The sequence below is a fragment of the Zea mays genome, chromosome 6, assembly GCF_902167145.1.
Source record: "Zea mays cultivar B73 chromosome 6, Zm-B73-REFERENCE-NAM-5.0, whole genome shotgun sequence".
In the NCBI taxonomy this organism is placed as follows: Eukaryota; Viridiplantae; Streptophyta; class Magnoliopsida; order Poales; family Poaceae; genus Zea; species Zea mays.
This window is the reverse complement of record NC_050101.1, coordinates 141,305,116-141,319,381: the sequence shown is the minus strand read 5'-3', so window position 1 is coordinate 141,319,381 and position 14,266 is coordinate 141,305,116. Positions and strand designations below refer to the sequence as shown.

General features: G+C 39.4%; 2 protein-coding genes and 1 pseudogene across 2 annotated transcripts; 1 reads left to right on the top strand and 2 right to left on the bottom strand.

The window, feature by feature from the left end:
* The first annotated feature begins 509 nt into the window (after window positions 1-509).
* Window positions 510-8,177, top strand: LOC103631447 (strigolactone esterase D14). Its single transcript, XM_008652358.2, has 3 exons — window positions 510-605; window positions 5,876-6,228; window positions 7,724-8,177. The coding sequence occupies exons 1-3, from the start codon at window positions 510-512 to the stop codon at window positions 8,175-8,177; spliced, it is 903 nt and encodes a 300-aa protein (XP_008650580.2).
* A 3,288-nt stretch (window positions 8,178-11,465) lies between these two features.
* On the bottom strand, window positions 11,466-11,578 carry LOC111589710 (uncharacterized; annotated as a pseudogene).
* Window positions 11,579-13,223: 1,645 nt separating this feature from the next.
* On the bottom strand, window positions 13,224-13,926 carry LOC100278974 (uncharacterized). Its single transcript, NM_001367130.1, has one exon. The coding sequence runs from the start codon at window positions 13,818-13,820 to the stop codon at window positions 13,407-13,409; it is 414 nt and encodes a 137-aa protein (NP_001354059.1). The 5' UTR covers window positions 13,821-13,926; the 3' UTR covers window positions 13,224-13,406.
* Between the last annotated feature and the right edge of the window lie 340 nt (window positions 13,927-14,266).

Genomic DNA, 14,266 nt, shown 5'->3' with positions numbered 1-14,266 from the left:
CACACATCGGGTAGGCTGCGGCACTTGACGCAAGTGATGTTGTTGCCGCCGATGTAGACATTGTAGATGACGCCACTGGGCTTGACAAACTCTTGGAGCACAAGCAACTGATGGAGCTTGCCAAGGCCCAAGTAGGATTGTAGAGGCAGTCAATGGCGCCAGGTGCGTCGACGATGGGGACAGTCGGGTGGCTCGAGGCGAAGGCCATGAGCTGGGTGCACCAATTGTCCATATAGCTTGTGGATGAGGAGGTGGAAGGGCTCGTGCTTTGCCAGGGATTGTGACGCATCCACGAGGATGAGGTCCATTCCCCGCATCACCGCCTAGGCCACCAGTAATGGCTAGATGAAGTGAATTGATCGATGAATATTGAAATTTGTTGGGAAATTACATGGTGATGGATAAAGGGTGGAGAAATGATTATATAAAGCCAGAAAAACCAGAGGTGCATTCGGATTTTGAAACATCTAATTTCGATGTAAATCACTATGAAAGATGATATGCGACCCATGGGCACAATCAAAGATGAGAATGTCCAGGGTGGATTCAGATGTAGATGCAACCAGAACCATAGATGTAAATGCATTCTTTATCGAGTTCAGAAGGTCTCGATGCCTCAAGGCATCGACTATCTTTTTGAAACTTTCTCAGCGAACCTTCATACTAGATTTCAAAAGTTATTTACAGCCTTTGATTGCTTGTTGTCTGAGTTGGTTTTCCCTTTGTGATTATGTCCCATGTCCATGTGTGTCGGGTGTTGGGTGTGTGATACTAAATCAGTAAGGCCCATTAATAAACTTTACCTGTAACTGTTGGATCTATGATCTGGATATCGACGAGGCTCTCCATATTCCATTCCCTATCATTTGGCGGTTGACATAAGCTTTGCTTTTTGTTTATGGTTGTACTGAATGCTGCGGCTTCTGAGGTGGATCATTCGCACTTCTTGTTTCATTAACATATCATTTGGTTTAGTTATCAGTAAGGACCTTGCTTGCATTCTGTGAATCTATGATGGTAGTTCACTAGTAGTAGTTTTCGGATTTGTGTGTCGCTGCCTGCGGTATCAGTGTGGGTGCACATTCAAAATCGTGTTGCCGTTATTTGTTGCTTGGCACAATACAAATAGTTTGCCATCCTTAGTTGCAAACTTGTAACACAACAATGCTTACATTGCTTGAGCCTTTAGGTGGATTTCCAATGAACAATAATCAATTGCACACGTAGTTTCTACAGCTGCAGCGTGCCTATTACGTTGAAATTTGCAAGATATCCTCAAAATCTGGTGCTTGAAATTAAAGTTGGAGCTGTGGCTGACTTATGAGAGCGGTATTTGGCAGGCACTGAAATTAAGTTAACCAAGTGGTGGCAAAATGATCTGAATATTGAAAATCCTATTCTTATTCTATTGTTGTTTGATTTGACTTCAATTTGTAAAAGTTGGCTCATAATTGGTTAAGTTAGAAGTTTGAGTTGCCATAGGTGTGTGTTGGCATAAATTACCAAAAAGGGGGAGATTGAAAAGAAATTGTGCCCTTGGGCCATTTCTAAGTGTTTTGGTGATTAACTGCTCAACACACCACTATGAACTAACCATCTTGTTATGAGCATGAGCACAATATCTAATCAAGCAAGTTGAAGATGCGAAGTCCAAATGAGTTGGATTAAAGGACAAAAAAGTGCAACCTTGGGCAAAACAAAAACAAGAAGTTTAAGTGTCTAAAAGAAGTTGCACTTACTTTGTGTTATGTTTCTTGCGCTGCTATTTGGCTACTAACTTCGTTGTGCAAGTAAAGTGGCATTTGAGCTTGAGTTTGAGCATATTACAAACTATTATGGATCACAGTGATAAAGATATGTTTCTAGCATTTAGTCAATTGATTTAGTTGCTAACTATGTTCATATAAGTGCTAGGGAACTCTGCAAGTCGAGCCAAAAAAAGGAGTCAAAGGAATTTGCCACAAAATAAAAGAACGTGGGCAACCGAACTGGTAAAAGGGGCCCACAGGGAGCTTCTTTGCCGAGTGTCAGTACAGCTGACACTCGGTAAAGAGGGAGCCTTTGCCGAATTCACGCGGTGGGCACTCGGCACAGGCTCCGTCGCCGTCACCTGGTGCCGTGACGGTGACTTTTCTTTGCCGAGCACCGGGTGACACTCGGCAAAGTATTTACCGAGTGCCTGGCAAAAAGTACTCGACATATAAGCCGTTGCCGATGTACAATTCGTCGAGCCTTCTTTGCCGAGTGTCAGACTTGGCAAAGCCTTCGCCGAGTGTTTTCCAGGTTTTACCGAGTGCTTCAGACATTTGGCAAAGTTGTTTCCGGTAGTGAAAGTAAGTTCCCAATAATATCAATGTCAATATATATATATATATATAATTTATTTTTGTTGGAAAATTTGAAAGCAGGCTAGAAACTACCATTGGTGGCTAGAAAACTGCTAGTGGAAACATTATTTTCACTACGATTCTCTTAACACAACCGTCAATGAAAACATATTTGCACTGGCAGTGGCTTTAAGAGAACCGCTAGTGAAAATATGTTTCCACTGGCGGTTCTAAAATAACCACCAGCGCTGGCGGTTCTAGAAAACGCTAGTGAAAATGGGTTTTGAACCACCTCTATAAAGTTTCTCTATACTAGTGACATGTTTGCAAGGAAGAAAAAAAAGTTGAATTGGGCACATTGTCTCTCGGGTAGTAATAAACTATTCAAAAAATCTCACATAAAATAAATCATCCTAATATATCACCAAATCACAATAAATCATTCAAATATATCACCATCTTTTTCAAATTAATAATATGTCAGCCTATTTTCTATATATGCATGGTACAAGAGCTGAATGAGAAACAGATAATACATAATATAGTAATTTCTCATGAGCTAGCTAGTTGACACCACCTTTTGGTTAGCTTGATTTATGCATGTATATTGAGAAGGAGCACTCCATTTGGCCTGCTGATGAACTAACATATATACATTCTAGAACATGCATGCATGGCTGGCCATTTCCGATACTCCATCATGTTCGCACGCACAATCACAAAATCTGGCAAACATCAGGTTCGCCTCTAGATTTATTTCTCTGATTTATTAACTAGCCACTAGCCAGCATGCATGTGTTGAAACAGTCCTTCTATCAGGTGATGACGATTCAATAGTATGCATAACTAATTAAATCAGCACAGAACTTTATGTTTGAGTAAATAACAGCAAGACAATGACATTGTTTGATTATGATAATCTGTTGTTTCCAGACAAGTAGCAGATATATCATATCATTGGATGCGACAATAACGTCGTTTCGAAGAGTTTGCACTTAGATTTTGGCCGACCAACAGTTCAGAGATGCTCCTATACAGCTTAAAAAATTACCAAGGACAGAACAAAGCGATAACTCGCCAATCTCTGTGTTGCGGTTTGTATATATATTCGGCTCCTGCACTACCGGAATTTGGCTCTTTGCCGAGTGTCATATTCTTTGCCGAGTGTTTTATTTCGGGCACTCGGCAAAGAGCTCTTTGTCGAGTGCCACACAAAAAACCCTCGGTAAAAAGAAAACACTCGGCGAAGAAGCTCTTTGCCGAGTGTTTTATTTTTGACACTCGGCAAAGAGTTTCTTTGCCGATTGCCGAGTGTCACAAATACAACACTCGGCAAAAAGCTCTTTGCCGAGTGTTTTTTCTCCAACACTAGGCAAAGACAATTTAAAAATCACATTTTAAAGTAGTAAATTAATTCAAATGGAAAAGTTTTCAACTACAAATTTGTATAACTCATCATGATGTACAATTTATATATTGAACATTTCTTCATATGACAAAATAAAAATAAATTTGTTCACAAAACCTATATCTCTCTCGTAGTTTATGAAACTACGAGAGAGACGTATAGAATTTGTGCATATTGTTAGAACCATCATCTGAGATAAACAAATTACCAAACAACCAAAATAAACTTTGTAGATCTTGAGAAGTTATAGAAGTTTATAGTTGACATTTTTTTCATTTGAAGTCATATTGTCAACGAAAACTATGTCTGAATTTTAAAAATTTAAAATTTGAATTTTGAAAACGACTTCGAAAGGAAAAACCACCAACATGGAAGTTGTAGGTATTGAAGAGTTATGAAACTTTGTAGTTGACAATGTTTTAGTTTGAAATCATCTTGTTATGCAAAACTATGTTTGAATTTTAAAATTTGAATTTTTCAAACTGTCTCGGATGGAAAAACCACCAAAATAAAAGTTGTAGGTCTTGAAATGTAATGAAACTTTGTAGTTGACAATTTTTTGATTTGAAATCATCTTATCATTGAAAATTTCGTGTGAAGTTTTTAAATTTAAAATTCAAATTTTATAAATGGTCTCGGATGTAGAAACTATTAAAATAAAACTTTTAGATCTCAAAAAGTTATGCAACTTTATAGTTGGTCACATTTTCAAATGAACTCATTTAGTGCCTTAAATAATTAAATTACTCTCGATTTGTTATAGTACATGAGGAATGAAAACGTAGTATAAACATAATTGGTGTAGTAGTGTATTGGTATAGGAGGGTATGCGCGAGAGAGAGGTCGCGAGTTCGAATCTTACCATTTACAAAACATATAAGTTTGATTCAAAATAATAGTGAAAAATGATAGGGCAACAGGTAAGGTAGTAGGGTAGGGTTGGAGAGTTGTTCCTAGAATTTAAAAAATGTTTTGCTGTTTTTTTTAATTTTTTCGATTCTTAATTTGCCGAGTGTTTTTCTTTGCCGAGTGCTTTTTGACACTCGGCAAAGTTGCCGAGTGTCCGAAAAAAAACACTCGGCAAATAACTCTTTGCCGATGAAATCTTTGCCGAGTGTTACACTCGGCAAAGCCTTTGCCGAGTGTAAAATAGCCTTTGCCGAGTGTCTTAGACACTCGGCAAAGAACGCGATTCCGGTAGTGCTGGCACTGAAATGATCGATGACATGCATGGGCATCTCCATTTTACCTACCTTTTATTTACTCTCATTGATCCTCTCTGAGATTCTATATCTTTTGAAGTATATATATTTTAATTTAGGCATTTTGTTTATCTCGCCGGCTATAGCTACAATTTTGTAAAAAAAATTATATATGCACTAGCTTTGAGTGCTTCGATTATGTATTAAGAGTCATAGCAAGCTTGATCGATCTGCTCGGCCATGGATGCCAGCTTCCTTTGGAAAATTATATATAGGTCAGTGGTGATATAAAAAAAGTTTCAGTTGGGGGACTCTAATAAGAGCAACACTACACATATGATGCTCCTGTACAATAAGCACATGCATGGACTTCACCTACGACAAAAGCGGACCGCCCGAAGCCCTAGCCCAGGAGCGGATGGGAATCTGCCGTGTCGCAGTCACCCGGCGCAAGGCGCCAAGCAACACCTTTTTCACTGGGGCGTCATAGCCGATGTCGACATGAGGCCGGTGGCAATTAACCTCAGCAGTTGGTGTGATGGGACATGAAGGCTCTCTCTTCTTGTGATGACCACCTTTGTTGCCACCTCGGTGGCTCATGCAGCTGTCCACGTCCCTCTCGTTATAGAATTCCTCTCAATATTGTGCAGTGCAGCCCATCATTCGCTTCCGTCCTCAACTCGCTGCTGCCGTCTCGTCTCTCCGCTCGATCTTATCTAAGTGAGGGCTACCTAGCTGATGATGATGGGGGAGTTCAGTTCCCCTAGCTCGCTATAAATTGACATGAAACGTGTAGCTCACCCGGCCGTGCCTTCTCTCCTCGACCGCGCGCCATAGATAGCCGAAGCAGCAAGCTGTGTGTGGTTAACGTAGCTGTGTCGTACGTAGTAGTCGTAGCTAGCTAATAGGCTTCCTGCTGGCGGAACTGGGAATTGAAGAAGATGAACGCGAGGGTGCTCGGCAACGAAGACGGGGAGACTGTGGTGCTGGCGCACGGCTACGGCGGCACCCGCTTCGTCTGGGACGACGTCGTGCCGGCGCTGGCGGCGAGGTTCCGCGTCGTCGTCTTCGACTGGAGCTTCTCCGGTGCTGTCGCCGCTAGCGGTGGTGGCGAGCGGTACTGCTCCTCGTACTACGCGCTCGCGGACGAGCTCGTGGCGCTCATGGACGAGCTGGGGGTGCGCCAGGCGGCGTTCGTCGGCCACTCCATGGCCGGCATGATTGGATGCATTGCGTCTGTCGCGCGGCGCGACCTGTTCAGCCACCTCGTGCTCGTCGGAGCGTCGCCGAGGTACGCCCACCAGATGACACGCGCGGAACTTGGAAGAAACCATGCATATATATTCGCAAGGAGCTTAGGACCTTAGTTCGACCTAAATATGTTTGTGTTTACTTTCCTAAATCTAACACGGTTTCTAGTCACTGGAGCGCGCGGACCTCATGATCTCATACATCTAATCCTTATAAGTGAACCTAGGGCCTGTTTGCAGGCACGGCTCACTCCTCAAAAAATGTCTGACTCTAGCTCCGGCTTATATTCAAGAACAGCTTCTCTATAGAAGCTAGTGTTTTTTAACAAATTATTTGACAAAACGGTTGCTCTTATTGGTGAGAGAAGGGCAAGATAGAGAGTGGGAGGAGGGGCCACTAGGAGCTAGTTTTTTTTTTATCCGGCTTCTCTAGACAAATGGTTCTAGCTTCTTAGTGCTCTTTACGAATTAAATTTATTTTTTCTCTACGAGATGAGTTTTCAAAATTTGAATTGTGCGTGTCATGATTGAGAGCTATATATCTATATGAGAGATACGTCAAAGTTTTAATGGTTATTTCATAAACTAGCTAGGAGCATCTGCTAGTGAATCACTTCTTCCTCTATTTTAAATTATAAGATATTTTAATTTTTTAGATATGTATTTCATATGTACTTAGACATACAATATATCTAGATACACAGTTAAAATAATATATCTAAAGAAGTTAAAACATTTTATAATTTAGAACGTAAAAATTTTAACATAAAAATAATGAAAACCGACTTTTTAATGATTTTTTCTCGTAGAATATCACGTCCCTATCATACCATAGAATATCGCCTATATATAATATTATTTAATTAAATAGTGTACGTAGAGATTTTTTGTAAAAGGAAAAATCTCATTAAGGAAATGGACTAATTTGAAATTGTTTAGTAGTAAAGTTAGCTGAAATTTTTGCACAGAAAACTTGACCGTTCCGGCTAATTTTAATAAATGGATATTTTTTCCATGTTATGCAGTATTAGTGCAGTGGACAATGGAGTTACATATATGAAAACATGCATTATTAGTTGGTGTTTACGATATTTTTCGGCAAAAATATGGCCAAGTCATCATTTTGTGCGCTCTGCTTGTATAGATAGAGTACATTTAAGACCCTATTTTAAAAGCAACCTAGTTTTTAAAAATCCGGTTTTTACCTTTAGTTTTTAGAAACCGGTTTATGAAAAAAAACTAGTTTATGGTGTTTGGAACCAACTCCGTTTTTATAAACTGGTTTTAGCTAGCTTCTTAGTTTTTAAGAAACTTAGAATCCAATTTCTACAAACTCGAATATAAACCGGTATGTTTGGAACTATCTTAGTTTTCATAAACTAGTTTTATAGAAGTTGGGTGCTTCAAAACTGGCCCTAAAATAATGACTCGATCTTACTTTTTAAGCTAAGATAAAAAAACTCCCTCGCCGTGGCTCTCTATGTGGAAGCACCCCTTGGTTAATAACTGACTGCACTTTTTTCACCATTCGTACAGGTACATCAACGAGGATGGCTACGAGGGCGGCTTCGAGCGCGGGGACGTGGACGCGATGCTGGCCGCCGTCGACGAGGACTTCGCGGCGTGGGTGCCGTGCTTCGCCGAGGTCGTCGTGGGGCCGGACCACCCGGGCGCCGTCTCCAAGTTCGCCAAGCAGCTCGGGGCGATGCGCCCGGACGCCGCGCTCCGCGTCCTGCGCTCCGTGCTCACTAGCGACTTCCGAGGCGTGCTCCCGGACGTCGCGGCGCGCTGCACCATCGTGCACTGCACCCACGACGCCGTGGCGCCGCTCGCCGTCGCGCGATACATGCAGCGCGCCCTGGCAGGGTGCGGCGGCGTGGGGGCGGACACGGTGGTGATCGAGTCGTCTGGACACTTCCCTCAGCTCACCGCGCCTAAGGAGTTCGTCAGGGTTCTAGAGGCCATCCTACTCGACAGAGAGTCGAACTAGCTATATAAATACGTACGATGGCGGCAGGGTTTCGATGCAGATGAAGTTGGTTAATTTATTTATGATGCTTGGTTAGTTGCTTACCTGCTTGCTTGTATGTAATTATATACTGATTGCTTGCTATATATGGGTTGGTTTGCTCTACATTTGTGTAAGATATGAAGTTTGAGCTGCGAGAAGTGTAGTATCTGATATTTGTAACACTTTAAACTGCGCATGTTTTCTTTTTCAGATGATACTAGCTTTCTATTTCGGTCAATACTGTATTGTATTTTTTTGAACTCAATGCTGTATTGTATTGTAGCCAATGGTTTCTCGGCCCAAACCTTCCACAGGCCAGGCTCAACTTCTGCTTCCGCATAGATACAGATCAGCTCGTTTAGATTTTCAAATCCTTCACGTCCATATCTTGAGAGTCTGACTGAATGCTTAATTTCCCAATGAGGCAATGATAGCGCACTATAGAGCTACACCATAAAGAAAGATCCACTTATATTCTTGTACATATAAAGAGGATTTGAGAGGGGTATCTTCTGAAAAATTCTCAAGTAATTACAGTCGAAGGCCATCTCTGTATGACAGATCACCTACTCCCTCCATTTCAGTAGGCCTGCTTTCAAGAAAGATGAAAACACTCCATCAGAGTCGTCATCTCAAGGAAGCTGAAAACAAAATTTATAGCTACAAAATGGAGGATCTAGGTGTTCACCTCCATCACCAAATGTCCGTGGCAAGGCAATACCACTGCGTCTGCCATAGTCAAAGCCTCAAAGGCCAGAAGGATAGCTGCTTATGGTTCCGAGGCGATAGGAAGGTCAAGTAGTTTGCCAGGTCCGCTATCCTGTCATCAGCATTTGCAGCTCTTGAACACCATACGTGGCACCTGGGAAGGCCGGATAATCTAGCCATGTGGCCTGGATGGTCCACGCTCTGGATAGTCTGCGGGTTAGCTCGAATTGTCCGCGATTAAATTAATTCAGGTGAGACACACGACAGTAAAAGATGAAATTTCTGACGACTGTATTATATCTGATAGCTTTCTTCGAGACCATCGGACGTAATGTTATATCCGACGGCTATAGACGGCCATCGGACATAAAAGCTTATGTCCGACGGCTATCAAACAGACCGTCGGACATAATCTTAAGTCCGACGTAATGTTATGTATGTTGCTTGTTTTAGTATGAAGTTGATCCTGGAAGCAAACGTGAAAAAGATAGATTGATTGTTAATTAACTCCAAAAAATTGGGGGCTACGGTTGTTTGAGGCGAAATCCTAGATAGTATTGTTGTTTAGTTTCTCTCTTGTTACCTCACTAGTTGATAGGTGAAGTTCTTGATTCTTGTGTGGTTGTATGCTTAGTATTTGTTCTTTCAACTATATTTATGTAGGGGCTTGCTTTGTGTTGCATAGGCTAGAAAAGCAACATTATAATTCTATCTTTTACTACACAATTGTCTAGTGTTATGAGTTTGTAGAAAACTATATTAGGCTATTCACCCTCCTTTAGCCATCCATAGATCCTTTCCAATTGCCTATAGGTTTTGAGTAGTAAAACCTGAATTCTTGATATGCATGTTTATATAATTACAGAATCTCATGGTGCTACATTTTAGAACATATTTCCTATGAAATGAATGCATTGCAATACTAGATTTTCTTATAAAACAGCTCCTCATTTTACTACAAATATTGAGTCTCATATTGAGTTATATGAACAACCACATGAAAAAGTCCTTAAGAAGAATGACAACAAGCTTGGACATAGTGTTTACGAATAAAGCTTTATACCCTCCTTGCTCTTTTTGCTCGTATTTTTTTGAGTCTCGGGACGAGACTCCTGTGAAGGGGGTAGTTTATCACATCCCAAAATTTTTAATTTTGGTTGTGAATAGATTACACTAAACAAAGTAAATGATTTTTATATTTGTATAAAACTTTCCAAGATTACTTTGCAGTTTGCACAGATTAGTTCTAGAAAAACAAAAATTTTGTTCAATTTTTTGAAGTTAATTTAAGCGAGTGGGCCATTAGTCAATTTGCATGTGGAGCGTAAGTCTACTAGTTTTATATGATATTTCTTAAGTTTATTTCATTTCTAATATAACTATGGTCTATAATAATATGTTTATACTATTTATTTGAAGTACTGTTTGACGATATTTTCACAGATGATGTTGTTGTGTATGTGAAATTGTTTGTCTTCTTGAAACTGAGCTTAACACTTTTGTAGATGAATGATACACATGACAAAAAATACAATTTATAATTGCCTTATGCTTGCTATTTTAATCATGGTGTTGTTTCTTATGTAATTAATTGTTCATGTTGTCCCTTGTTCTGGGAGAGGGTTTAAGGTAGTGCTAGAGTCCATTAAAGTAGTAGTGCTGAAGCACGAATAATTTTTTTTGTTAAAAGCCATGAGTGCATAGGGCTATTCTGCTTTTCTTCACAATGTTTTTGCAGTAAGTTAGTAAACCATATTTGTGGCATAGTTAATGACAATACGTGAATTAACTTTTCTTTTTAATTTTTCTAAAGTGATTTTAGCAATTTTTGTAATAAATTATTAAACCATATTTTATTTTTATTCTGTTTATGTCATGTTAATTTGGTTTGATGTTATGATTGTCCAGGATGAGTCTATACCAGATTTCACTAATAGTTATTTGCAAATAAAACGACCTCAAAAGCCTCACAAAAAATGGAGAGAAACTTGACACCTCTCGAACTTATACATTCTAATCTATACGAGACGAATGGTGTGTTGACAAAAAGTGGAAAGAAATATTTCATTACTTCAATTAATAATGTGACTAGATTTTACTATATATATTTACATGCTTAAACCTAAGGATGAAACACTAGAGTACTTAAAACTCTATAAGGTTGAAGTTGAGAATTAATTAACTAGAGAGAAAGATTAAGCGTCTAAGGTCGCATCACGGTAGCGAGTATTGTTCATATTTCTTGTGTCGGTTAGATATTTCTAGAAATGCATAGAAGATATTCACACAACACTTCGCTTGGGAGTATACCAAGGTCAAATTTACATTTATCCTTTAAGAAATTGTATGACTAAGATGGTTAATGAATAGAATTGTTTATGATTAAGTTCTCGAGCAATAATTGCATGGCCTTAGTCAAGGGTAAATGACTATGCATGGTGCATGTTGCTCTAAGACTAAGGACGAGATGTAAAGGTAAATATAAGATATGCTAGCTAGGTAAAAGAGTAATCGATGTAGCTAATGTACCTTTCCAACAAAAAATAAATTTAAAATTAAAGTAGATCCTCTACATAAAAATAAATTTAAAACTAAAGTGGACATATATCCCACATACCAGATATTAAATTACAGATACTACACTTTGGCTTAGCCAAAAGGCCAAGAAGTATATAAGTTAAAAATAAGACTTGTTCCTTTTTTATAGCTAACTCAGTCGCTTGTCTTCCTTTAGCTAGCGATGTGGCGCATTACGGGAGCGATGCGCGGCGTGCGGCTTCGTATCATGTTGGGCTTGAGTGTTTTCTCACGGCCCATCAAGATGTAACGACCCATGTCACTTGACGACTCATGATGACAATGACAGTGGACCATATGTTAGATTAGAAAGAAGTATGAAGATTTTGTTTTTGCAAAATGGACGATGGTAGAACCAAAAACAATTAATGCTTTGTAGGAGTAGAGATGCTACTTCTACACTACCAAACACAACTTATTAGGTAAAAGCTATAACAACTTAGGGTGTGTTTGGTTTATATGGACTAATTTTTAATTAGTACCTCCATTTTATTCTATTTTAGTCTCTAAATTGATAAATACGAAAAAAATAAATTTATTTTAGTTTCTGTATTTAGCAATTTAGGGACTAAAATGGAATAAAATGACGAGACTAAAAAGTAGTCCATAGAAACCAAACAACGCCTTAGTTAAATTAAGAAATATAGGATTGATTAGAACCTTGAGGCGTAGCCCGCCTAATCAACCTAGTGGATTAGCTAGACAAGGAATGCAACGAGCCCAATGATTTAATAATTATATCTATCATGGTGGAGTACAGTGGAAGAACACAGAGAAGTTATAACCTAAGCACCATGCCTAATCTATAAACTCACTACATTGATTTGAGTGCCGATGAAACGGGATCAAAGCAGACTAACTAGAGGGTGACTCATCAAAGATATAACTACACTAAACAATGTAGTTATCTATACTAATAAGCTTATAACAAAGCTCCAAGTGTACTCAACAAAGTAAGTAAGCTTGAATGAAGTACTTGAGCAAAGTATAGAAGTATATTTAAATAAAAGAAATCCTACAAAATAGAAAGGTACAAGAGCTATACTAGACTTCATAGACTTCTTCTAGACTCTATGCAAAGCTCTTACTATGACCTAGATATTACCCACAGCTACTATAAAGTGAAATATATTTGGATTATTTTGAAAAAAAGTATTTTGATAATTTTTAGATTTTTAAAATAACTCTAGTCCGATTTATCTCTTTGAATTTTTAACTTAGTCCGATTAACTTACTCTGACATAGCGCAACATCACCTAAATTATCCAAGGTGCAAAAACAAATACTCCATCCATCCTCATTTATAGTTCGTTTGACTTTTCTTACTAAGTTTGATTGGCTCGTCTTATTTATTTTTTTTTGTAAAAAAATAAGAATTCAAAGCCATACTCAAAATATATTATATGCTAAATAATATCACAATAAAAATTGATAATAACTATGTTTTTTAATAATATGAGCCGGCTAATCTAAGGTAAAAAAAGTCAAATAAAATTATAAATTGAAACGGGGAGAATAATTTTAAAAGTTTAAAGGTCAAAATGCTGATTTTATAGTTCACGGAGTAAAATGATATCACCAGTTGGGGGTAATAAATTATTATATCAGAGAGTACTCGATTTGTCAATGGACAAAGGCTGGGCATGGGCTAGTCCCAGGCCTAGATGTGACCATTGATTACAAAAATCAAGAAAACATTTATAAATAAATTGTTTGCTTTGAGATCTATGCATATTGTTCGAGGGCCAGACAAGCAAAATTCCATATAATAAAACACTGAAAAAAAATACAGTGCAAAGGTACTTTATTGTAGACATATCCCAGACCCAGGGATTCAAGGGGGCTTCATACATACTACATCCACGCATACATGCACACAAGGAGCCGATGACCAAATCAGCACAGAATGAGACGAAGCTTGGATCAAGTCCTCAAGCATCCATGCTCTTTATTCACGCAGGTGCTGTTGCAGTTGCTGTTGCAGGCGGGAAAGCAGGACTGGAATATACCGCCCGTGCAAGACTGGCAATCGATAGTGGTGTCGTGGACGGATTGGCAGGCATTGTGGGCTTCCAGATTGCAGTCACGGGTGCAGTTGCCGTAGCAGCAGAAGGACACCGTGCACGCCTGAAGGACCTGCCTCTCGCACGACTGCCTAGCAGCCAGGGGGTTCTCACAGTAACTCCTGCAGGAGGTGGCGACCTCTCCGGTGCAGTTCGCTGTGCACATCGATCCACAGTCGCTGCATAACGGCCCGGTCCTTGGGTGCCCCAGCGAAGACAGGACCATAATGGCGAAAACCGCAACGGCGGCAGCGGCACCGGCGCCAGAAGCCATTGCTGGAGATGGACACACACGGCAAGCAGCTTTGCTAGCTAGCCTACCTAGAGAGGAGGAGATATGTAGGATGTCAATGCAACGAGCGACTCAGATTAGTTGGTGTTCTTATGATTGAGCGGTTGATGCTATTTATAGGCTCCAATCCAACTAAGGGAACATCTAATCTAAATATATAGATGCCGTGTCTAATGTGTATATCACACCATGCATGCTATTGTATATATAAGTTGACTTGAAGTGGTTGAAGATGAGAATATCATACTTGCTTTGCTTAGCTTTTACGGCTTGCTCGGTTAAATGTGAATTAAAAATAATTGGAGAGAATTAAATCCTTGGCTAGTCAAAAATAAATAGGAAGTGATTTAATCTCTATCAATCCTCTATGATCCATATGCATCCAAACAAGGCCTTACTAGGTTCCATTCCTAAACGCACACGCATGT

What these genes read in the sequence shown, in the direction of transcription:
- LOC103631447 (XM_008652358.2), top strand. Translation starts at nt 510, where the DNA reads ATGGGCACAATCAAAGATGAGAATGTCCAGGGTGGATTCAGATGTAGA. An exon ending in TTCTTTATCGAGTTCAGAAG is followed by an intron (nt 606 to 5,875) that starts GTCTCGATGCCT and finishes TGGGAATTGAAG; the next exon opens with AAGATGAACGCGAGGGTGCT. An exon ending in CTCGTCGGAGCGTCGCCGAG is followed by an intron (nt 6,229 to 7,723) that starts GTACGCCCACCA and finishes CCATTCGTACAG; the next exon opens with GTACATCAACGAGGATGGCT.
- LOC100278974 (NM_001367130.1), bottom strand. Translation starts at nt 13,820, where the DNA reads ATGGCTTCTGGCGCCGGTGCCGCTGCCGCCGTTGCGGTTTTCGCCATT.